The sequence below is a fragment of the Brachypodium distachyon genome, chromosome 3 (assembly GCF_000005505.3).
Source record: "Brachypodium distachyon strain Bd21 chromosome 3, Brachypodium_distachyon_v3.0, whole genome shotgun sequence".
NCBI classification, from domain to species: domain Eukaryota; kingdom Viridiplantae; phylum Streptophyta; class Magnoliopsida; order Poales; family Poaceae; genus Brachypodium; species Brachypodium distachyon.
In genome coordinates this window covers 57,157,337-57,181,111 of record NC_016133.3, presented here as the reverse complement: position 1 = coordinate 57,181,111, position 23,775 = coordinate 57,157,337, and the positions used below count along the sequence as shown (strand labels likewise).

The following is a 23,775-nucleotide window of genomic DNA, read 5'->3' as shown; positions in this document are numbered from 1 at the left end:
CCCATTAAATTGATATTACATGATTGTTACTGTCCATTTGCTTAGATTCTGCTCCTAAAAAGACTAAGATGTATCGGTCCGCTAAGTTGTCCCTTGCCTACTCATGGATTCAATAAAAAACCCTATATACTTATGATGAGGCCAATGCAAATGAGTCTAGTGCACAAACCGAAGGAACTGCTGAGTCGCAAGAAAAAAAGCTGCAATGGACTGAGGAACAACTCAGTGGATCATCCTCCTGCAGTAGGCTTTATTCACATCTACCCCTAATCAAGAAGCCCATCCGGCTCATAGTGAGCTAGCTGCCAGCACAGTCCTCTTTCTTTCATCCCACACCAGCTGAAGAAGCATGTGAAGCCGAGATAGCAAGCACCGGAGCAACCCCACAAGACACCTTTGAACAAGCTGCTGTAATTTAGGAGAATGAAAAGTCAATCAACCAATACAATACATGTTTTAAAAATATACGTTGTACTATGATTTGATGTCTTAGATTAGATTAGATGATATAAACCACCAACGTATCAATCAACTGGTCTAATCAAATGGAGGTGCAGTTTGAAGATGAAGGACCACCATCGTTGATTGAGATCTTTACAGGAGTACATAATCGCCTTCTTTCCCAAGCTTTAGTCCTACCTCGATTCTCCCTCGGCCTCGGATCTCCATTTTCTCCTGTAGCAAACCTAATATCTGTCTCAACATCCTACCTATCACCGTCTCAATAAGCAGATTAATTGCAGTGGCTTCATCCCGCGCGATATTAAAAAAGCTCCTAGGAGATGTCAGCGTCTGTTTTTTTGGGCAGCTGAATTAGCCACGTCACTAGCTACAACTCTCGCCTGATCGGCTGAATATCTTCGTTGCAGCTGGTGATTACATCCTCAAAGAAATCACCTTAAGAATTGGAAACATCGCCAACAAGTTAAATTCGACCGACGACACGACATGACCAGAAAATAAACAAAGGGAGCTCAACCTGCACAACGATATCATTCTATTTGCAGTTGCAGTGAGCTACAGAACCATAAACGGATGGCACATGATACAGGCGTACTAACAATGACAGAAAGGCTCTTACGCCCTCGAGAGCATTCTGTTTTACTTGCATTTCTTCCTTTTATTTTGCCACCATGGTTTTTATTGCATTCTGATGCCATGCTAGGCGTTATATTGCTGTTACAGAGCACTCTCACTCTACATACCCAAACGTAATTTCCCGGCCTGTTCTTCTCTTGCACAATTGTCAGATCTCACTGAAAAAATTGACAGTCCGGAAACCATGATTCTCAGGAAGTGGTGCATTTCCGGGGCGGATGGAGATTATTACCTCGAAACCTGAAAAGATAAAATGTCAGATAAACAGTGAAACCCAAGTCTTCTCTCAAGAGAGAAGAGGAGTAACTAATGATAGAAGCAAAGTATGAAACATTCTGTAGGAGTATAATTTATCTACAAAGGTCCCGATATTATAGAGGGCAACTAGCCATTACCTGCACTCTTTGCAGCGATGGCTTCTTGGAAGACATCTGTGATGAATAAGATTTGAGATGGCTTGTCAACCCCAAGTGACTGAGAGATCTCGAAGTAACTCCTTGCTTCTCTTTTGTTTCTGTGTGTATGACAGAGAGAATCAGAATTCCAAATTCACTTCTGAATAGACCGGTAGCAAGATAAATGGAACAAGAAAATGGAGTTCTTACCCGGTTGTGGTGTCAAAGAAACCACACAGAAATTGTCGCAGATCACCATAGGTTGTATGTCCAAACAGTAGTTTCTGTGCCTCTCTACTGCCACTTGAGTATATGTACACCTACCAACAAGTATATAGTTTTGTATCAAATGTCTGAACACTAAATAAACTTAAGAATGTACACACAAGATACATGACGTACATTTGAAGCTATAACTTAACGACCACTTTGTATTTTACAATCATGTCACATGAATGAACCAACTCAATGTTTATTAAATATATCATTTTTCTTCTTTACTCCTTTTCTTGCATATTTCTTTTGAGTATAACACAGCTCAAGCTCCGTTACATCCACGGTGTTCAACTAACATTCTTTTCTCCCATCAGATTTTTTTTTCCTGTGCTTCTCTAAATGTTTCGCTAAATCTAGTAGGACTTCTGCAACCTGCCAACAGATAAACAATTAGATTTCACAGAATTGTGAACGTTCAGGAGTTTTGTAGCATCAATTTACTTTCATTTTAATCTATATTTCTTGCATGCATCATTCCTGCATGTGAAAATAGAACAAATGAACAGGGCAATAAGTGAATCCGCTTGATGACCAATTGACCATCCCAATAGTTGAACATACATCACAAAAGTGACTATTTGCTGTGAATAATTAAGTCCACAGATCTGTAATGGGATTTGTTTCGAGACTCTTAACTCAGCAGTAAACTTTCTTACCTAAGCCACTCTAATCAGTTGCGAAGTATGGATAATAAGCACATCTAATGAAAAAAGTTTTAATAGCTCAAAAGTCTAAAGTTCACACTTCCACAGGAGTTTCACCAAATATATATACCTTTGTACCGCTCGAATGCCAGTTCTTTAGTGCCTCAGGAACATCCTCAAACACGACCCCTTGCAGTTCTTTCCTTTCAAATCCAGTTCTCCATATATGACCCTGGAATTAGCAATAAAAATTTGTCAAAAGAAAATGATATCCCCTTCCAGAAGTGGAAAGCAATGTGAATTAAGGTACCTGAAGTTGTTTCAACGATGTAATCTTCCTGTCTGCTTTGATCATTGATTCAACATTAGCCACTAATGAATTGATAACCTCTTCTTTGCCAGCATCATCACGTGGAATTGGAGTAGCCCCAACAATTCCATTCGCCAGGTCGTCTTCAACCTGAATAATTGGTTGCTAGCCTGTTAGAACTACAATAGAACAAAATAGATTGTGCAAGATCAGTCAAATATAACGCACTACCTCCATTCCAAAATAGACACGCTTTAGAAAGCATGCAGTCAAACTTCTCTACCTTTGACAACTAATGAAGAACTATTTAGGGTACCATAAGACTTGTAAAGGAAAAGAAAACACAATTTCCTTTTAATTGTGATTGTTACTTGCACGTTGCATATTCATACAAAATGTAATGCTCAAAGTTGCATATCCGAGACTGCAAAGTCAAAAACATCCTCTATTTTTGGAACGATGCAGATTAATATCATGTACTAACTTACTTGGATGCGTAACAGTTTGATGTCTTCTTTGGTTTCTTCGGAATCATATGTACATGTCAGATGCTTTCGCACATTGTCACGGGCATAAGGAAACATGACATCAGTCACAAAAGATATTGGAGTTGTAGTTCCCTCGATATCAAGCACCACACACTGCTGCAAATGGAAAAGTATGAGTACTGGTATTCATGAAATAAGTCAGACAGTCAAGTGGACCAGACATATCAATCACAAAGCAGTTAAGAAAACACACGAACAATAATAACTACAGCTGCAAACGTTACATTGATCTAGGGTGTGTTTGAATCTTGCCCATGTATGCCATGCCAATTTTTGCCAACAATTGGCTAGCCAAATATTTGGCCAAGAATTTGTTGGCCCATGGTTGGCCAAAAAGTTGGCAAGATTTGTGAATGGAGATTTGAGGAGGTTGGCAAGATTCCTTTGGCAACCAATTTTTTGGCTATCAACCAAACAAGGACCAAAATAATATAGGTTGCCAAAATTTTGGTAGGGCAAACTTTGGACAAGAACCAAACACACCCTACCACAAAACAAGGTGTATTCTCAAATTACTAGGGACAAAGACCTTACCTTTGATGAGTCAGCAGGATGACATCCATTAGGGATGCCAGGACTAAGTAAAGTGCGCAGTCTTTTGGCACTGTTTATTGGACCATGCTCAGGAGTTGTCCAGTCAATGCCCAACTGATGGAGCTTGATAGCAGCATCAAGAAGATAATGATAGCATTCAGCCTGAAAAGTAAGGTCATAACATTCATTGATTATATAAATCCCAGGAACCATAAGAGTTATCCCTCAACATAACGCATATAACCACAACATGTACAAGACCTATCATCACAAAACTAATACCAATGGCAGGATTGATGTTAATACTTAGGAACAATTTGCTCTTTCTTTTACTTGTGGTAGGATCTAGTCCAAGATAATTCAAATGTCATTTAAATAACCTTAGGTTGGTAAGCGCAACTCATGCAGCACTGGAGAATGGGGATTGATCAAAATCATCAAAACAAAATCAGGTCATTTCAGGCCCTACTTCATTCAATTGTGGATCCTAATAAGTACAAACTATATTCAAATTAGCAAGCAAGACCTATGCTGGGCAACAACATTCATTCACCTTATCAGTATACAATGACGTTAATATTTGTATTTTATATGGAAAATTAATACTGCCATGAATACAAACATAAGTCAATAGAAGAGTAAATCTAGCGCAGAAAGCTCTTACATGCCACTTAATCATAATGCTGCATACTATAGTATTCTTTTGTTCTATTTTAATGATGTTATTGAGTTTTCCTTTTCACCATCTCCTACAAGTCACTTCAACTAGGTTAGTACCAAATTAATAGAAGTATAATTAGGAAAGTGCTTTTAACAACAAATCTACTACTAATATAGTTTCCACATGTCCAATATAGATTGTTATAAATACTTGATGGTTAAATTTCAGAAAGTACATATGGAGATCAATCTTTTTTTTGAAGGAAATGCTAACCAAGAATGATTACAAAGAGCAACCATGAGAAGCATGCTAGCTAACAATCAGCACCTGAATCTCAAAACTAATGCTCAAATCTATGCGGTAGAGAAAAGAATGTACCTGTGTCTTTGCATTGATCCAGGAATCACCCCAAACATAAATTCCATGGTTCCTAACCAGGACAGCAGTTGCCTTTGGGTACGCTGCAATCTGTCATAACCTTGCATCAGTTGCTATCAAATCCATCCCAAATACTGCTAAAATCCTAACCTAGTTGCTCGAACTCTTTATAATATAAAAGAATTATGTGTGCCCTTTAGTTAGCTAATTATAAGGTAAAGACTAAATGATCAAATGAATGAGATGGTGCTATTACAAGTTGCCTAAACCCATTGTTAGAAACATATTTATTTATTTGCACAGATTCATGAGAATTACTATAAAGCATTGTTAGGTTGGATTTCCTGATAATGAATCAATCCAAACTTGAAACAAAAAGACATTCGTAGCATACCGCTGCAGCTAGAGAGTCTGTGAGCTCGTACTCATAAGGAGTATTCTCAATTATAGGAATCACCAATTCATCGTTGTAGCCATGACCTTTGATTCCTTTAATCATTTCCATATGTGTTATCTGTAGTAACGTCAGCAGAGTATATGGTCAAATAAGTATCACTATACTGAGACTGACAAACAGCATATATTACCACTGTGGGTTGTAGACCGTGGCTATCACATAGATAAAATTTTAAAACAGTGCATCCAATTAGTGTTACAGTTACCTATTAGCATATTACAAACAAACTAGCCCACATGTCAACTGGTATCTTGAGAACTCAGACATGTTAGCATGTCCCATATTCTCTTGTTTTTTTCTGATTGGTGTCCGATCTACATTCTACGTTGAAGGCAAACCATGTCACCAGTACTCCATCATAAGAATTTTCCAATCAATGTATTAACCATACGCATTTCTCATGGGTGGCCGAGCTGTCCTTGCGTCAAATCTTATCTTAGTATTGCAATATTGCATAGGATGTGTTTACTTTTTAGTTTTTACCACTGCATCATTTAGTACGAATTGCCCTAAATTTCATGGAAATCGTGAAGGGAGACTCCGAACTTTAGCTAATTTCACAGAAAAGATAAAGGAGACTAGGAGGATTCACCCTGAACTCCTTTGCACCAGGATCGAGCATTGTTGCAATGCAAGTCTCAATTCCATGGCTATGAATCACAGCCCCAGCTCCTCTCATTAGATAAGACTGCAAAACACCAAGGAAATTAGACTACCGGAAAAACAATCTGAGCAATAGAACAGGGTAAGCCAAGGATAACATGTACAACCTTCATGAAAAGAGGGGCACAATCTGAACACTTTGGATGCTTGTGCGGCCATGGTTTCGCTACTGGTGCAGAAAGCACCTTGCCATCTGCTGACATCACATACATGTCCTCGGCCACCATCCTCTCCTTCTGCACACCTATAAATGATAACAACCATAATGCTCAGTACAGGTAGAGTATGTGGTACAAAATCATGCTTTCCTTGAGAATCTCAACAATAGATATTATTCCTATCGTTAATCAAGAGGTAATACAACAATACTTCTTCATAATCATAGTATCTAAGAGTGCAGCCCAAAAATAGATCACATCATACACACCTGCTTGGAGTTGGAAGGCAGATCTGCGATGAGGTATAAGCACGGTAATATGCATTTATAAATTCAAATTTCTATGAGTACTTCTCCTTTCCTAAATAGAGGGTTTACTTTTGTTCAAGAAGATACAACTTTGGTTGTTATTTTTATATGAATTTGTGCATAAACATTACAGAAATTTTTCATGTGGAACTATTTTTGCATAAGTTTACAGAAAATATTTCAAGTGACATCCATATTTTGGCTTCACGGAAACTTATTGCCACCATAGAGCTTTCAATAAATATCTATAATACAACTTTACCTAAATGACTTCTGAATTACAGGCAGATTACATTTCGAGTCTCTTAACTTCAAATTTTACTTGGCCTTCCCATCTTTGAGATTGTTTATTTTTGCTGGCACATTTTTGTCGCTCAAGAAAACATTAGAAAAAATGCAGACCAATTTTCCCATTTGGATAAACAATGTTCAACCTAAAGTTTTCTACCAATAAGGTACTCTTTTTTTAAGAAAACAATGCTTGTTCTCTATTCCCCTAAACAACATCTGAAAGAATGTGAGCACGACATGCCAACACTCTCTTCCTTACCCTATTAGACACCAACAATGTTATGATTTTATATGGCTCAGTGCCCAGAAAAAAAAATTGTAGGCTGTTAAGGCATGAAGATATCAGGTGGGGGAAAAAAATGACATTTGCGTAACTATATATGCATAGATGACCACTTGTCGTGAATCGAATCAGATCTAAAAAAAATATGGCACCCAGTGAAATAGGCACTAAACCTTCCACATGCTCAAGTCCAACCAAATTGAACGGATTTGTTATGCAGAACACTTTGGCATGGATTCAATCTATCACTTGATCCTCTCAAAAAAAAAATCTATCACTTGACCAAATAGGTGATGTCAGTACAAGCTCCAGGAGCTTATTGCAGAGGCTCGTACAGAAAACATCATCTGACCAATCGCACACCCATGAAAAGCTCACTTCACCCAGCACCATGCACCTGAGCGGAAGGAGCAAACAGCAACCTCGATGCACGCGTCGAACAATATCCGCCATCCATTAGTCCCTCACGGACTGGGAATTGATAAAACCCACAGTGACAATTCATCGAACAGGTGGGGCGTGCCGCGATGGCCATCAGAAACAGAGAGGGAGTAAGTGGAGGAAGGCAGGCGGTAGTTACCGGAGGGGGACATGATGATGAGCTGCTGCGCGAGGGGCACGGCGGGGTCGTTGGCCTTGACTGTGATGCTGCCGCCGGTGCCGGTGACCCACCCCTGCAAGTAGAAGTGGCGGCAGAGCTCCGCCACCAGCTCCCGCGCCTCCCTCACCGCGTCGCCCGCCAGGTACGCCTCCGACGCCATCGTCTCCGCCGCAGGAGCCTCGCCGCCGACGCCGACGCTCGCCATGGCTCCCGAGTCCCGCCTCCCTTTGGGGACTGGTGTGTGACCGTGGTCTATATGCTCGCGCTGCTGCTTGGACCGCTCTCGGATGAATAGGCGGCTCGATTAGTGCCGTGCCGTCGCTGCCTGTGGTTCGCTGGATTGATGCCGCCGTTCCGTGGCCCGGGCCCGGGTGTCAGTCTTGTGTTTGAAGAGAATCGTTTTTTCTTTTCTTTTTCTCTGACGTGCAGAGAATAGTTGAACCCAGCCATCCATGATCCAACGGGACGGGAATAATTGGGGCGGGGTATAAACGGACGCCAACACTGCACACCTGCCCCTGTCACATGCATGCATGATGCATGCCTTCAACTTTTAAACTGCAAGCTTGATTTGAAATTTAGTTATTGTTGTCGGCTTTGTTTGTTTCCACCGGATATTCAAAACTAAACTAGTATAGTAACAAGTTTCCACCGGAATCCGAGGGAACACAGCATTGTAGGTGTTATATAGGTCAGTACACATTTCTGCAAAAGAGCAAGATTGTGGGCATGACATGGTTCCTTTTGAGAACAAGAATACTTCGTACAACAACTTAATCGAGCATAGTAGCTTACCGTGTACCATTGGTTCGGAGAAGATGTCCTTTTGACACATCCTGTTATATTTCCACATATCCAATGCTCCATGGGGTAGCTTCTTCCTCTTGGAAACCAACTCACATAGTTTGTCGCCAACAATTTGTTTATTCATATAACTGTGCAAAGAGAATGTTAATTTTATTCCTTGACATGATGAATTTGTCATTATAGATCAGAGCTTATTGAAACTTACTCATTGGAAAGCATTGATAGAGCATCCAATTTCATCATTGTTCCTAATCTGCAGTACAAGTACAGTGATGAATTTCATCATTATGTTTTCTGATACAGAGATAGATGCTAAAAAACACATTCATTGTGGTAAGATGCATACAAAGAATATAGAAATGTTTCAGAAATCATCATAGAAATCACCCATTAACAACATCACTATTTATTGAAGCAGATTTACACTCTAAACTAAACTGTAAGGAGAACAAGAATTCTATGTTCCATTAATCTAGGATTTTAGCCACATGGGCAGAGAATGGAGACAAACAAAAAGAAAATAAGTCTAGCCACATGAGAACTCTGATCTGTATTCTATTCCAATGAACTTTGCCAATGCTGTTACAACTGCAGTTCAGGATTAGGCACAATTGCAGAGACTTTAATCACAACTTCAATTCAGTTCAGGTTCAGGCGCAGCTGCAGCCTCAAATTTGCTTAAGTTCAGTGAATTGTCCAACTTCAGTTCAGGTAAGCACAGTACAGGCATAAATTCAGTTCTGAAATGTCCAAGACAGGCACCTGGGCCTCAATTTTGCTTGTAGTCGGGTCTCTGCAGCTTGAATTTTAGCAACGATAATGATTTTGCTTGTACTCAGAATTTGTTCAGTGAAATTGAACCCGACGCAAGCTCTGCAGGGATTGAAATTGAGGATCAGAGGAAGGCGGCGACCTTGTCCTCGTCCTTAGAGGAAGGCGACGACCTCGTCCTCGTCCAGGTCCTCGGCGACCTCAGAGGTCCAGGTCCTCGTCCTTGACGGAGTGGTGGCTGACGGCGAGGGAGCCGCGGAGGAGGGAACTGCGGAGGCGGCTGAAGACGAAGGATGGAGCGCGGCGAGCAGGCCCCCCGCCCTCCGCCGGGCGCATCCACGAGCTTTGACGGGAGGTCGGCGGGAGCTCCGCGTGCCTCCGGTGGCGCGAGGACAGCAGGAAGGCGACGGATGGGAAGGCGGCACGATGGATCTGCACGTCTGCGTGCTCTGGCGGGAGGCCGGCAGGAGCTGTGCTTGCCTCCGGCGGCGCGACGACAGCGGGACAAAGACGGAGGGCAGCGCGATGGGAATATTTGGTTTTGAATTTCAGGTTTGAATTCCAAATTTCAAATGATCCGGACGTTTGGGGGAGTTTTTTGCAAAATTTGAATCGCGCTGGAGGTGGAGGAGGACGCGACATCCTTTCCTGGACAGAGGGAGTAACAAGTTTGGCTCGCCGGTCTAAGTCATACAGCCATGTGCGAAATACTTCATCCCCGTGTTTTTAGGCCACCAATTTAACTAACGAGACGTAATTTATATGACAAAAAATATTTAAAAAAAATATTCAATGACGAATTCAATGGTATACATTGTACAATATAATCCTTACGAACATCATTTGAGGACACACCACGATGTTGTCACGTTGGCTAAAGAAGGTCGACCTAATGGTAGCCGCTGCATACCTATCCTCGAACCTCATGAACATGCAACACTTATAGTTTGAGTAATGTGATCAGGTGGGGAAACTTCTCCCCTCATTTATTGTGAAAAAAAAATTGAGTTCACATACTCAGCTACTACTCATTCAAAGACAGGGGGAAAACAACGCCTACATGTCCTCATCTATTCCCACACATAATTTCTTCTCCTATATTAACGATGGACGGGAATTGAAGAAAACATGTTCCAACCTAAGTGTTCTTAGACAGTCACACTCTAGCAAGCAATGTTTTTCTTGTTTGCACGGCCGGAAAAACATGAACTTCTATATTGTCCGATTTGGACAAAATATAGGGAATAGGCGGCAACAGGAATTGGTCTTTTGGTGTGCAATGGGAGTTTTGGGCTGACATCCTCAGTGCCTCAGACTGTGATCAGCTGATCCCGGTATCAAAATGTCACTACTGCATTCCATGTGATATCTTTTTATCGTGCAAGTATCGAGCAAGACCGATCCCAACGTGTGTTTTAGGTTGTGGGTGCTAGCAGAAACTAGAGTGAGACTACAGCTCTCACTCTGCTTCTGAATTGTGGATCTTATTTTATCTGCCATTTGGAGTGTACTGCTCTGATGGATTTGTTCATCCACTCTTCGATTGTGACAAAAAAATAAGTAGTAGTAATTCTTAAACCAAAACGTTGGGAAACACCTTGGTTCTAACAATTCAATCGAAAATGAGAGATCACAAGAGTGGTTCTGAAAATAAATGTGTGTGTGACTTGCAGCATTGAACTAATGATTTTACAAAGCGTTGTTTTCATATCATTTTTACTAAATGAAATGAAAAAAAAATGATGCCAAACGAGCTAACAAGAGCTAAAGTTTGGTTCGGGCTTCGCGCGACGAGGGAAGCGGAGATGGGAAGGCAGCATCTCCGGACTCCGGCGTTGAACCCACCAGCCGGCCGGGGGAAGTCATCGTCGGAAAAGGACGAGCAATTGAAAAAGGGACGCGTGTCGTGTCTGCGTCGGAGGCCGGAGAACTGGAGAAGACCTATGCAAGAAGAGTGGTAGCCGGTGTGACACAGACGAGAACTTCCGATCTCGACTGCTTTTGTCCTTTTTTTTTAGCAAAATGACTGCTTTTGTCCTTAACGAAACGTCCATCATCTCCAGCAGGTCCAGCTGACCGGGCCACGGTCCACTCGTTCCGTTCGACCCGCCGCGGGTTATCCATCCTTTCTTTTTTGCTTTGCTTTGGTTGTTCCTTCCCGGGGACCACTGGAGAAACGCGGCGGGGAAGATAGAACAAGCGACTCCGTATATACACACATACGACCTGCTCCTTCCTCCCGCCGCCGCCACCCGCCGCCGACCTGGTCGCAAGCGACGCTCCGCTGAGCGCGTCCGTCCCTCTCGACGTTATAGAAAACAATAGCAATAGCACAGCGACTACCACTTCTCATCAAAACTCAAAAGCGCCGCGTGGCCGTCGTCGCACTAGCCCCCCAACCCCAAACAACCCTCTTCCCGAGTCAAACCCCACTCACGCGCGGACGCGTCTCGGCCCCCCACGCAAACGCAATCCGGCCATCGCCATGGGCACGCCGCGGCGGCCGCGGCCCCAGCTGGCGCGCATCAACGCCATGAGGAACTCCTCCTACTCGGCGGAGGGCGAGGACGGCGACGACGACCTCGTGGCCTACGGCGAGCTCCAGCTCGGCGGCGCCTCCGGGGGCGGGGGCGGGCGCGGGTACCCGCCGCAGCCCAGCTTCCGCATCCGCGGCGGCCACGGCGGCGCGGAGGAGGTCGCCGAGCTCCTGCGCAAGCTCGGGCTCTCCAGCACCGACGACTTCACCATCCCGCCGGCCGTCTACGCCGCCGCCATGTCCCACCTCCCCAACGCCGCCCGCCGCCGCGCGTCGCTGGAAAAGCAGGAGCAGACCCCTGCAGCACGACCCGAAGCTTCGTCCTCGTCGCCACCCGAGAACCCACAAGTTTCTGGACCCGGCGTTGTCGTGGTCGCCGCGAGGATGGAGAGAGCTGGGGAGGGGGATGATGGCAAATTAGTACAATCGGAGACTATGCAAGTTAACGCAAGAAATCATCAAGGACCTAGAGCTGAATCAAGCCGCAAATTGGTCGAGTTGGAGATTGTAGAAACCTCTACACGAGCGATCACTCGTGCGTCGAAGCCTGAGAATGCAGTCCAAGACAAGGAGGATGACAAAATTGCCAAAGTAGATGCGTTACGAGAGGAGAGGAGAAGGGGCGTCGTTGTGGAGGCCACAAGGGAGACTACCAGTGCTTTGCCTCTCGTTGTTGCAGCAGAGTCCACTTCACTTGACATTGAGCGTCTGTTTTCGCCTTCGCCAAATAGGCGGTTTAGGAGAACCATCACGTCCTGGGTCAAGGGAGGGCATATCGGGAGCGGATCATTTGGGTCGGTCTATGAGGCGATGAGTGAGTAAGTTTTCATATGCCTACTTCCTGAAGATTAGATATTTCATTTTAGAAATCAGTACCATCGGAGTATTTATGTTTCATCATTGAAGTCAATTACCATTCTTACCCAAGCATAGCATAGCCTAGAGGTGTGGCACCTTGTCTCTGTCACCATGACCAGTTCGATTCCCACCGTCTACAGGTTGTGGGAGTTTTCTGTTTCTTTTTCGACTATGATTCCTTCGGGGTTTGAACCTTGACCTTTAGGTTTTGGGCCTTGACATCATTGAGAAGAATATAACTTTGGTAGATTATTACTGAGATTGGTTAAGGATGTGATGTGTCTGCTTTCGACTTAACCAATTCACAGGTGCCAACTAGTGGAAGGATATCCTAGGATTTTTGGGGGTCGAATAACAGTCTTTCCATCACCTTCAATGCTATAAGGTTCCAATGTACCAGAAACTAAGTGTTAGATTCACTGGCCCATTTAGTTGTTCTCTACTGGTTTTATGTTGTGCATTGGTCTGGATGTAGGCAAGCATTAGAACTGCGCAATTGGTTTGATCCATTGCAACTGGTTAGATTATTTAATTCTAGGCTTGGTTAAGTGAATCATTCAGAAAAAATGAAGTTACACATAACAATGCAACATTTTTTCTGACATCATGTGCAATTGTGAAAGACACACCAAATTGGTAATGTACTCATTCATATGGGAACATTAAATTAACTAAGTGAAGCTTTGCATAAATATATTGGAGTCATACCTGGATGGCTGGATATCACCCACACCACTTTCTGAGAATGCAATTTCATCTGTTGAGCGTTCTGTGCAGAACTCTAAATGCATGTCTGCCTGCATGCGGTGCAACCAAATATTCCGCTGACTGCTTTTAACATTGCTTTTACAGTGATGGGTTTTTCTTTGCTGTCAAGGAGGTGTCATTAATTGACCAAGGAATCAATGCAAAACAGCGCATCATACAGCTTGAGCATGTAAGTTGTGGGTTATGGCATAGTTGAGTAATTATGTCAGTTAACACTGCTTTGAACACAAGACCAAATAATGTTTTTTCTCAATGTCACTGAGATAAGTTGTGAATCATTTGGTTTCAGGAGGTATCCCTCTTGAGTCGTTTGGAGCATGACAATATAGTTCAGTACTATGGAACAGACAAGGTAGTTCCTTGATTACTTATGGCTCGTAAATTCGTGTACGAAAATAATATTACTGGCCTGTACTATTCATTACTTTCTGTTGTTTTCCTTCTGGGATTTGGCCCATGTATAGAGATTCCTCTGCTGGATTTTATTTTATGTTGCTTCAACATTGCATGCTTTCTCCGGAGTAAACGATTTTTCTCTGACATGAGCTGCTGATTCTACATGTTAGCAATTAAATCTGGTGGGATGAATGTCTTGCAGGAAGATGGAAAATTGTATATTTTTCTTGAACTTGTGAGTCAAGGCTCTTTGGCGGCTTTATATCAAAGATACTGTTTACAAGATTCACAAGTCTCAGCATATACAAGACAGATTTTGAATGGTTTGAACTATCTACATCAGCGGAATGTGCTGCACAGGTGAGTTCTAGAATGCCTATCAAATTGATAATCTAACCTACTTTTGTTTCTTTTTTCTTCCATTGTTAGGTACTTCCTCCGTTCCTAAATACTTGTCGCTATTTTAGTGCAAACTTGTACTAAAACAGCGACAAGTATTTAGGAACGGAGGGAGTATTTACTTATCTATATTATATTTCTTGCTGGCTATTGAGAGCCTATTCATTTGCTTCGTTACACAGAGATATCAAATGTGCAAATATCCTAGTTGATGCAAATGGGTCGGTCAAATTAGCTGATTTTGGGCTTGCGAAGGAGGTATTTACTTTGCTATCTTTGTACTGCATGTTGTGCTGATGATCACTGTACTTTGTTCTCTTTCTAATCTGCCATGTCACAGATGTCAATTTTGAGCCAGGCAAGATCTAGCAAGGGAACTGTGTTCTGGATGGCCCCTGAGGTTAGTCTATGCAGTTGTGTTATGGTGCCTTTTGCGTATCATGTTGGCCTTGCCTTTTGTGTTTTGAAACATTCAACTAAAAAACCATTTCCCGTAACAAAAAAAAAGCATAATGAGGAAACTGTTGCTTTTGGAACATTAATTAGCAAAATTGTCACTTTTGTCTGTCATGAAATGTTATTGGATTCACTTTGGACTTGCAAATTGCAAGTGATATTTTGCATTTAACACGGTACTTCTCTTCCTACTATATCAAGTATGTGTACCTTCTCTCATGGTATGTTCTTATTCAGGTTGCTAAGGCTAAGCCACATGGGCCTCCAGCAGATATCTGGAGTCTTGGCTGCACAGTTCTGGAGATGCTGACCTGCAAAGTTCCATACCCTGATATGGAATGGGTGCGTGTCTCTATGACCTTTTGTTTATTGGAACAGCAACTACATTTTAAACACTACAAGAACTGTAAGTTAGATGCACCGATGTACAGGAACTACTAAATTACATTAAAAATTTAAAGAATGGTGGCTATATCTTCCCAAGTGAATAATATCAGAGATTCCATAATATTTGTATGTGCAAATATCATAAAGCATTGTGAATACCCTAAAAATATGTGGATAATATTGTTCATGCCTGTTTGGATGTTTTTGTTTTATTTGGAAGTCAGAAATGCCTACTTACAAATAGCAGATCCATTCCCTTTATTTGCATTTTGTGATTTTCTCAAATCAGAGGTGTGTATTGTTACTGTCTATGATGCTGTCTTCTCTCCGGCTATGTAGACACATGCTTTGCTCAAAATCGGTAGGGGAATACCACCAAAAATTCCCGACAAATTATCAGAAGATGCACGGGATTTCATAGCAAAGTGTGTCCAAGCAAATCCAAAGGACCGGCCATCTGCTGCTCAGCTGTTCGACCACCCTTTTGTGCAGAGACCACTGCAACATTAAGGCGTCTGATGTACAATTGTGGTGCTAACAAATTTGCTTATACTGTTGTACATAAGCTGGTAAGTGTTCCACACTTCTTTTTTCGTTAAGTTAAGAAATGGGTTTGCTTTGATCTCGGTTGACTCACACATTAAAATATCGAGTGGGTTACATTTGCAACATAATGAGTGCTCTCTATTGCATTTTGTAGATTTTAATTTGCCTATGGAAAGCTGCGGAATATACTGAGGAATGAGGGGGTCTGTAAACTGATGGGTAAGTGCATGGTATGGATAAGATATGTTCACTTGGAGATACCTTGTTTGCTGATTGGGATGCGATTCTCCTGGAGTTTGTCTGTTGTTTACTCCATGCCTACTCTATGCACTCTGCATACCATGAATTTGCTAACATTACAAATGTTATTTGGACAGAATTATGAAATCCAGTATGGTCCATCAATACAACACGCTTGAAGGAAAACAAGGGAAGTCGTTCAAGGGAAGATGAAGAACATTTTACATTGGTGTTATACTTGGGCTTGCCTTGTTTCTCCCACCCTCTCTCTTTCTGCTGCAAGTGTTTACGTTCATTATTTGACATCTTGACCAGACTAGAAGTTGTGGTCTGGTGTCAAACTGTGGATTCGACGATGTTGATAGTGCAGGTATTAATGTGTGCGAGTGCCAAGTGCTCGCACAACAGTCAACAGTTCACTTTTCTGACCGTGTCGCTGCCCACGGCCACACCTTTACAGTTCCCTTTCTGTTTGCCGTTGTAAACTGGCTGTATTGCCCATGTTTGACGTGGAAATAAAATCCGTTTGCCTTAAAAGTTCAAGAATTTCAGAGCCTATGTTTGATTGAGCTATCAAATATAAATGGTGCAGTGCAGGGCGTGCTACTGCAAAAGATGTCCAAACGAAATGATTTATCTCATCTTCTGTATAACTTTACGTCTGGATGTCTTGTTTCGAGACTGTACAGGCAAGGAAAACACAGTGGCTGAGAAACTGTAAACACAACAACTTTCTAATCTGAGCTTGGTATGCTGGAAACGCAAGACCCTGTGCTGGTGCCTGCTGAAATACTTGAGCCTTGTGCTCGGTTGCAGTTCTGAGTTCATCCAACTATCCAAGCAGCCGTTTCAATGCACGTTCACAACTCACACCCTGCCATCTCATGCGTGAGCAGGCCAAGCACCTCGAACACCTCCCGAGCCTGCGGATGGGATCGATCCCCGCAGACAAACTCATGCACCTCACCGTCGATCTCCACGGTGCTTTGACCTGGCCTCTTCTTCACTCCCCGGGATTTCATCAGGCTCCGGACCTTGCCCGCACCGCCCCATTTCCCGACGGCCGCATAGATGTTCGACAGCAGCACGTAGTTGGAGTCGCCGCCGGGGTCCTGCTCCAGAAGGTGCTGCATCAGCTGCTCGGCCAAGTCCACGTCCCCATGCATCCGGCACCCTGCGAGAAGAGCTCCGAGCACCACCTCATTTGGCCGCATCGGCATGCTCTCCACCACGCGCATTGCTTCGCCTAGGCGACCGGCCCGGCCGAGCAAGTCCACCACGCACCCGTAGTGCTCCATCCTCGCAGCGATGCCATGCTCCGTCCTCATGGCGTCGTAGTACCTCAGCCCCTCGTCGGTGAGACCGGCATGGCTGCAGGCCGTGAGCACGCCGGTGAACGTCACTGTATCCGGCTTGAAGCCCTCCCTCCGCATCGCCTCGAAATGCTCCACCGCATCGGCATACTGTCCATTGGCAGCGAACCCGACGATCATCGAGTTCCAAGAGACCACAGTCCGTTTCCTTATTCTGCCAAACACCTGCCGTGCAAAGTCCACCTGCCCGCACCGCGCGTACATGTCAATCAGCGAGTTGGCGACCCGGACGTTGTGCTCCAACCTCTTGTCAACCACGAAGCGATGCACCCACATCCCGAGCCCGAGAGCACCAACCTCGGCACACGCAGAGATGGCAGCTACCAGCGTGACATAGTCTGGCTCAACGCCGTCTCTCAGCATAGAGTGGAAGCAGTCGATTGCCTCGTCATGCCGCCCGTTCTTGACGCACCCATCGATGAGCGCTGTCCACGAGACCTTATCCGGCGCCGGCATTTCGTCAAACACCTCGCGCGCGGCGGCCACGAGGCCGTTACGCATGAGGCCGGTGATCATGGTGTTGTAGGTGACGACGGACCTGTCGGGCATGGAGTCGAACAGCTTGATGGCGAGGTGCGGAAGGCGGGATGCGAGGTAGAACCGCGCGAGGCAGGTGCAGAGGAGGAGGTTGCAGGGGAAGAGCTTGACGGCGAGTGCGTGGAGCGAGAGCGCGAGAGGCCGGGCGAGCGCGGAGGAGGAGTCGCCGGCGCAGGCGGAGAGGACTGTAAGGAGGGTGACGTCGTTGGGGGGCGGCGCGGCTGGAGAGGAGAGCATGGCGGAGAGCGCTGCGGCCGCCCCCTGCAGGTCGCCCTCCCGCGCCGGGCGCGCGATGGCCGACGTCCACGAGACGACGTCCCGCGGCGGGAGGCGGCGAGGCTTTGATGTGGCGCTGCGCTGCGCAGGTGGGGGCAGGCTGAGAGAGGGAGTGCCGGCCACTGCCATGGCCGAGAAGCTTTCGGCTGGAATAGTCGAGCCTCTCTCTTTCAAGCTGCGGTTTGCAGCACTCGGCAGTTCGTGAACGGATGCTATAAAAACTGACTAGATTTACAAACATCAACCCAGATTGGATTTATTGCAAAAGCAACTGTCAACACTTACAGACATCACACTCGAATTAATAAGCTTGTTAACATTACAATTTACAAAGCTTACATGCAAGGAAACATTGCCTAAACAAACAGCTAACAATCGGACCAAAGAAAAGAATGGCTGCAGCAGATGGCAGCAGCTGATCAACCAAATAAACATCAGGCAACACAGGAATACAGGATGCTGAAGGAGAAAAGGAAGAGAGGAACCAACATATTCACCGAGGACATGGTCCACACACACCAGGGCCAAAAAAAAAGCTACATAACAAACCGCTACATACTTTTTTTTTGTGAGTAATAATCTACATAATATATTGAACATTTCCGACAGAGAAATTACATAGAAGTATAGTATCTCGCTCTTGATTTTGGGTTGTGACAGAATGAGCACGACTATCTGCCAGAGGCCTGAGGGGTCAAAAACAAGCCATGCAAAACTAGCTGCAATTCTTGCTACACTTGAACTTATGCTTCATCTTGGTCATTTGTGAGACAAACTCATCTTCAGAGAGCAGGTACAACCTCGCGCAAGCGCTTATTGTTTGTTCCACCTGACAAAACTTCTCAAGGTTCTGCTGCCATGCTGATGACCACATCCAATCTCAAGTCTCAATGTCACTTGCAGTGAATCTGGACCTTATTAATTCGACTGCGTGTTCCCTCCAATCTGATAGAGATGCAAATGGCAGCAAACCAGCCAAGCATGGAAGGATGAAGGACAGCACAGCATACAATATGTATCGGCGAACCCAATATGGCAAACCAACAGCCTTGGGTCTGTGCGTCACAGAAATAGGACCATAAAGGCCTCGATGTAAAAGAGATGGATAACTGTTTCCAAGTAAATGGATGGCGCAAAGGATCTCCCAGAATACAAGCCAGACATTTCCATCCCCGCCAAGTGTGTCAACGCAGAACCTTCCAACAAAACCGCAAACAACTCCCAGTAACACAAGATTGAATGATATTGGCATGTTCGGCCCAGTCATTGCAGAGCGCTGGAATATCAACCAAGCAATCAATAGAATTATCAACACCCCGAAAGATATCCTTGTTGCTGCTATTACATGACATCTGAAAAACAGCAATCCAGAGTTGAAAGCTGATACTGAATTTGGCATCCACCAAGATTTAGACTCCTGCAAAACAAGTCAAAATGAAAGGAGATGAGCTTATTTTTACTCATATCTGCTAGCAAGTATATATTAATTAAATAAAACGGCACATACCCTTGAACCAGCTGCACAAGCTGCGGTAACAGCTGTTATGCGCTGGTACGAATAAATATATGTTCCATATCCGAAACAGATAGACATAAAAACAACTGCTGTAAGAAGCATATCTATAAGCCTCTTGAGAAGTTCTGCATGTCTTGTGTCCTCCATCTGAGTCCTAAATTTCTCCACTTTGAAAGCAGCTTTCTGAAATCCCATAGAAATCTTGATCTTGTCTAACATGTGCGAGTAGGAACCGAGAGCTAGCTGAGACTGCTTTAGTTGCAACTTCCTCATACTAAGTCCTATTTCAAGTTCTTTGAGCTCATTTGAACGAACTTGCTCATTCAAAGATCTCTCAAATACATTCAGGATGTCCTGATCAGATTCTGGTCCAGATCTAGAACGAGGGAGCTGAACTAGCTGCTGATTAATGCCAGCATGAAGAATAATCTCCTTATTCGTGGAATTCAAGAGCGTATTCTGCTGAACCTCATGTATCAGGCCTTGTGAATCAGCACCACTCAATTTGGTATCAGCCACAAGATTACCATCACTGTGAGAACTTTGAGGGATATCTTGCTCATAGACAGGTGCCTCATTAATACGATGAAGGGTCTTCAGTGTACTGCCAAATGATTTCTCAAAGTTTCCAATGAAACTATCAAACCTGTCGCCATATATCTACAGAAAAGCTATGTCAGATATACCAAACCTGTCGAAGCAGAGTTGTGAACAAGAAGCTGAAGTAGTCGTACATTTGTTAAGGACTCCTTCACTGCTGAGGTACACATCTGCATCCAGATTCAGTGTTAAGGAATCCACAGTTGTATTCCAATCTGAAGTAATTGATAGTGGAAATACTAAAGACAAGGACTGCACACCTTTGAAAGGAAATCAGGCTGTAATCTGCCTCCAGAAACAGCGCTTTTATTCAGAACCTGTAACAGGGAAAGATTTGATCTTGTTATTCAGGAGTTAGCAGTCAGGATTGAGTATTTACTACTAAATGTCTTCTCAAAAAATGGAGTAACTAGTGACCGAAAAGATAACAAATAACAAGCCTAATGTTTCCGAGAACAGGCAAAACAAACATACACGTCAGCGGTCGACTACTAGTGTCCCAACTCCCAAGTAATTTCACTAGCTAATAATGAAGTGTAACTGAATATTGGTGGAATTTATTTTTCCTAATAGACCATGATAAGTATCAAACATGCAAGCTAACACTATCAATTAGGATATTGTGATGTTCACATCTAACATGTCAGCACCAACTAGCATGTTGATGCTCCAATTTCCAAGACAATAACGTTTATGGAAAAAATAAATTATGGCATATTTGATTCAAGGGGTTTCAATCCAAACGAAGACGAAGACTCCTGTGGCCGACAAAGGAGGCAAGCTGCAGCCCTCAAAACAGCCCTGCCTCCTCGCCGTCTTTACTCACCACTGTAGGCAGCGCCACCCTCATCCTTTGGGCTCCCAGATATGGCCACGCTAGGGCCTAGGGGTTAGTAGTGCTGCGGTGGTGTTGGACGGTGGGGCAGCGTTGTTGGAGGTGCAAGGTGATTTCTCGTGTTGAGTAAGAGTATGTTGTAACACTCCAGTTCGACATTGCATCCTCCAGAATAACATATCTTAACAGATTGCAATTTAGAAGGCTGTGGAAATCAAATTGGGTCGTGGCAAAGCACATTAAAACCGGAATAATCGATTGTGGTCAGCTATCCTATCACAATATCACATCACCCATTTCACCTTCGGGTGATCCATACTACCATGTTTGAATGGCCTGCTCTAAATGGCAACCCAAAATGGGCATGTTATTCGAAATTTCATCAACTACACAGTACGGAGACCATTTGAATTTTGAACAAATTGCAAGTAAAGAAGAACATGTTTTCCCCACAGTAGAACAGGAAATTCCCACCGTATCAAAGGTTTACCAAAAAGAACTAGTACTATACTTCGGAAAAGACAGAGGAACTCCTAATGCAAACATCCTAAATAAAATTATAAAATCTCACTCAATTTAGTCATTAACATCCAATTGATCGCAAAAGGAGGGTTCCGACTCCAAGCCCAAGCAGAACTAATTTAGTTCCAAGGCAACCTTCCCTGATCTCACCACGGTAAATTATTGACCCAAAGCACCATCTATACAAGGCAATAATCGGCAAAATCGCACGAGCGGCCGTAAAAAACGAATCTTCGGCCGCGAACCAACAACCAAGAAAGAAGGGACAAGCCAAAAACCCGAGGAAACGCTGACCTGCGCGAGAACCGCCGCGAAGGACATCCCGAGAGGCAGCGCAAGTTCCTCCTGCACGCTGTCACCGGCGCCCTTGCTGCCGCTGCCGCCGCCGTCGCCCCCTCCTCCTCCCCTAACGGCCAACGGCCGCCGCCGCCGTAGCGGTAGCCGCAGGCGCACCCCCTTGTGCGGCCGGGAGGATCGCTGGGAGGCCGAGCCGCAAGAGGACGCCGACGAGGACGCCTCCGCCGAGTCGCCGGCGGCGGCGTGGGCCCCGTCGTCCATCGGAAAGGGACCCTCTGGTCAAGGTAGGGTTAAGTTTGCTTCCCCTGTTCTGTCTTTTTTGTGTGCCCGTTGCGTTGCGCCGCGCGTTCGTTCGATTTTCGGTGGCACTTCTTCTTAACGGAGAGACGAACGAGAGGTGTTTAAGGTAAAAAGTCGAATGTGGGAACGTGAGACGAGATGGAAGCTTAAGCAAAAAAGTTAGCCGTTGGAGCAATCGCCGAAAATTCCGAGGAGCTTGTACCTGTGCGTGTAAATTCAGCTTCTTATCTGTTTCTTTCCTTCTCCATCTCCTTCTTCAATGTTGAAGATTTTTTATGGAAAGGTTAGCACTACTATATCCAGTACCGTGTTCTTTCCTTTCCTCTAATGGCAGTAATAGCATCGACGAAGTTTAACGGATCGATTGATATTCCGATCTAGTACGTAGATAGTTCCGTAAAAGTGTACGGTGTACCCGGAGAGCATGCACAAGTTTCAGAGAAATGGACGGAACGAAGGAATTGCTGCACGCCGTTCAGTTGACCCACTGACTCACTGTAATGTACCAACCGGGCCGGACACACCTCTTTGGGCCTTCTTTTGCGAGCCTCTTTGGGCCTTATACTCAGCAGTAGGTTTTTTTTTTACCCTGGACCTTTTTCCATTTGGATGACTGAGCCTAGTTCCATATCCATAGCCCGTTCATACCCCGGGATTCCACGCCCCGACCCACCCACGCCTGGGCTCCGCTAAATGATCTTACATGGGCCTTCTCACCGGCCAGCCCACTAGCATGCTCTGCTCCACCTGGAGCACCGGCTGCTCGATCCATCTCGTCAGTTTGGGCTTTCTCAAAAAAAAAAAATTCTCGTCAGTTTGGGCGTCGCGATCCATCGCTAGTTCGCCGCAGCCTCAGAACTAAATTGGACTATCCTACGATGATCCATGCATGGATTCTAAAAAAAAAAATGATGATTCGTGGATTCAGTTTCAGCAAAGTCGTCCTGATTGGTCAGCTGCCGCGTCATGACGTCCACGCAACACAAAAGTAGACGGAGTGCACGCACGAACGAACGCAAGACCGATCGGTCGAGCTAGCTAGGCTGCCGCTATCCTACTCGATCAAGCATATACTGTATAGGGGAGCAAATTAAGCTGTCACGAGCTCAGCTGACCCGTAGGCCGGCTCCACCATGCGTGCGTGCGGGTGTCCATGGAGTACGCAACATGGCAAATTGGCAATTCTTTTTAGACTTGGAAGCTTGGCCGGCCTCGCCTTAGGAACTTTTTACTAGTAATTGGCTCCACGTGACGTGCGTAGGCCAAACAAGGGTCAAACCGGACCCGGCCTATCCCGAACCCCCGCCTCGAGGGAATCAAATAAACCAGTTTACCTCGCACCCGCATCGTTCCTGGCCGGCCTCCTTCCTCGCTTAACCAGATTCAAATCGATCCGATCGGCACCAAAACACATGGCCAACCAACGCCATAGTACTGGTACTACATCGGGAGCCGGTTAATGAGCTCCACTTGCGATTTTTATTACTCCCGCTGCTTCAAAACACTGTATATGTGACGAAAGGCCCCGTCACTGATGAGTGTTCATCAGTGACGATCGCGTGCTCGCCCGTCACTGATGACCCCTTATCATTGACGGGTGTGGTACGCCTGCCACTGATGACCACTCATCAGTAACGGCCACACAGAGCCCATCATTGATGACCACTCATCAGTAACAGGCTCGCGAGGCCCGTCACTAATGATTCGATGTGAAAAATAACAAAATTCACAAAAACACACATCAGTGGCG

The 23,775-nt window shown here is 44.6% G+C and overlaps 4 protein-coding genes across 6 annotated transcripts; 1 reads left to right on the top strand and 3 right to left on the bottom strand.

The window, feature by feature from the left end:
- Nucleotides 1-884: 884 nt before the first annotated feature.
- LOC100828599 (probable bifunctional methylthioribulose-1-phosphate dehydratase/enolase-phosphatase E1) lies at nucleotides 885-7,914 on the bottom strand. 2 transcript variants are annotated; one of them, XM_010237761.3, is made up of 12 exons: nucleotides 7,585-7,914; nucleotides 6,072-6,208; nucleotides 5,894-5,989; nucleotides 5,239-5,358; nucleotides 4,845-4,934; nucleotides 3,806-3,967; nucleotides 3,212-3,367; nucleotides 2,724-2,873; nucleotides 2,544-2,645; nucleotides 1,704-1,813; nucleotides 1,494-1,612; nucleotides 885-1,338 (listed from the first exon to the last, which is right to left on the bottom strand). In XM_010237761.3, the coding sequence occupies exons 1-12, from the start codon at nucleotides 7,808-7,810 to the stop codon at nucleotides 1,247-1,249; spliced, it is 1,560 nt and encodes a 519-aa protein (XP_010236063.1). In that variant the 5' UTR covers nucleotides 7,811-7,914; the 3' UTR covers nucleotides 885-1,246. The 2 variants fall into 2 exon arrangements, with proteins under 2 accessions (XP_010236063.1, XP_010236064.1); XM_010237762.3 differs by having other exon boundaries at nucleotides 3,212-3,364.
- Nucleotides 7,915-11,345: 3,431 nt separating this feature from the next.
- LOC100826357 (mitogen-activated protein kinase kinase kinase 1) lies at nucleotides 11,346-16,306 on the top strand. 2 transcript variants are annotated; one of them, XM_024461227.1, is made up of 11 exons: nucleotides 11,347-11,778; nucleotides 11,884-12,537; nucleotides 13,430-13,514; nucleotides 13,635-13,697; nucleotides 13,944-14,101; nucleotides 14,323-14,398; nucleotides 14,481-14,540; nucleotides 14,834-14,938; nucleotides 15,323-15,552; nucleotides 15,684-15,748; nucleotides 15,907-16,306. In XM_024461227.1, exons 1-9 carry the CDS (start codon nucleotides 11,669-11,671, stop codon nucleotides 15,491-15,493), a joined length of 1,482 nt encoding a protein of 493 aa, XP_024316995.1. In that variant the 5' UTR covers nucleotides 11,347-11,668; the 3' UTR covers nucleotides 15,494-15,552; nucleotides 15,684-15,748; nucleotides 15,907-16,306. The 2 variants fall into 2 exon arrangements, with proteins under 2 accessions (XP_010236062.1, XP_024316995.1); XM_010237760.3 differs by having other exon boundaries at nucleotides 11,346-12,537.
- A 67-nt stretch (nucleotides 16,307-16,373) lies between these two features.
- LOC100826046 (pentatricopeptide repeat-containing protein At1g05750, chloroplastic) lies at nucleotides 16,374-18,171 on the bottom strand. Its single transcript, XM_003572988.4, has one exon. The coding sequence runs from the start codon at nucleotides 18,082-18,084 to the stop codon at nucleotides 16,630-16,632; it is 1,455 nt and encodes a 484-aa protein (XP_003573036.1). The 5' UTR covers nucleotides 18,085-18,171; the 3' UTR covers nucleotides 16,374-16,629.
- A 20-nt stretch (nucleotides 18,172-18,191) lies between these two features.
- Nucleotides 18,192-22,096, bottom strand: LOC100825729 (protein CPR-5). Its single transcript, XM_003572987.4, has 5 exons — nucleotides 21,723-22,096; nucleotides 20,332-20,388; nucleotides 20,206-20,241; nucleotides 19,463-20,131; nucleotides 18,192-19,372 (listed from the first exon to the last, which is right to left on the bottom strand). Exons 1-5 carry the CDS (start codon nucleotides 21,984-21,986, stop codon nucleotides 18,836-18,838), a joined length of 1,563 nt encoding a protein of 520 aa, XP_003573035.1. The 5' UTR covers nucleotides 21,987-22,096; the 3' UTR covers nucleotides 18,192-18,835.
- Between the last annotated feature and the right edge of the window lie 1,679 nt (nucleotides 22,097-23,775).

Bases quoted from the DNA above. Each gene is read 5' to 3' on its own strand.
- LOC100828599 (XM_010237761.3), bottom strand. From the start codon at position 7,810: ATGGCGAGCGTCGGCGTCGGCGGCGAGGCTCCTGCGGCGGAGACGATG. The intron at 3,368-3,805 runs GTAAGGTCTTTG...TTCCATTTGCAG, and splicing joins ATCCTGCTGACTCATCAAAG to CAGTGTGTGGTGCTTGATAT. The intron at 2,874-3,211 runs GTAAGTTAGTAC...CCAATTATTCAG, and splicing joins TCAAACTGTTACGCATCCAA to GTTGAAGACGACCTGGCGAA.
- LOC100826357 (XM_010237760.3), top strand. From the start codon at position 11,669: ATGGGCACGCCGCGGCGGCCGCGGCCCCAGCTGGCGCGCATCAACGCC. The intron at 14,399-14,480 runs GTATTTACTTTG...GCCATGTCACAG, and splicing joins ATTTTGGGCTTGCGAAGGAG to ATGTCAATTTTGAGCCAGGC. The intron at 14,939-15,322 runs GTGCGTGTCTCT...CCGGCTATGTAG, and splicing joins CATACCCTGATATGGAATGG to ACACATGCTTTGCTCAAAAT.
- LOC100826046 (XM_003572988.4), bottom strand. From the start codon at position 18,084: ATGGCAGTGGCCGGCACTCCCTCTCTCAGCCTGCCCCCACCTGCGCAG.
- LOC100825729 (XM_003572987.4), bottom strand. From the start codon at position 21,986: ATGGACGACGGGGCCCACGCCGCCGCCGGCGACTCGGCGGAGGCGTCC. The intron at 20,389-21,722 runs GTCAGCGTTTCC...TCCCTGTTACAG, and splicing joins TCGCGGCGGTTCTCGCGCAG to GTTCTGAATAAAAGCGCTGT. The intron at 19,373-19,462 runs GTATGTGCCGTT...CTTGTTTTGCAG, and splicing joins CTTGTGCAGCTGGTTCAAGG to GAGTCTAAATCTTGGTGGAT.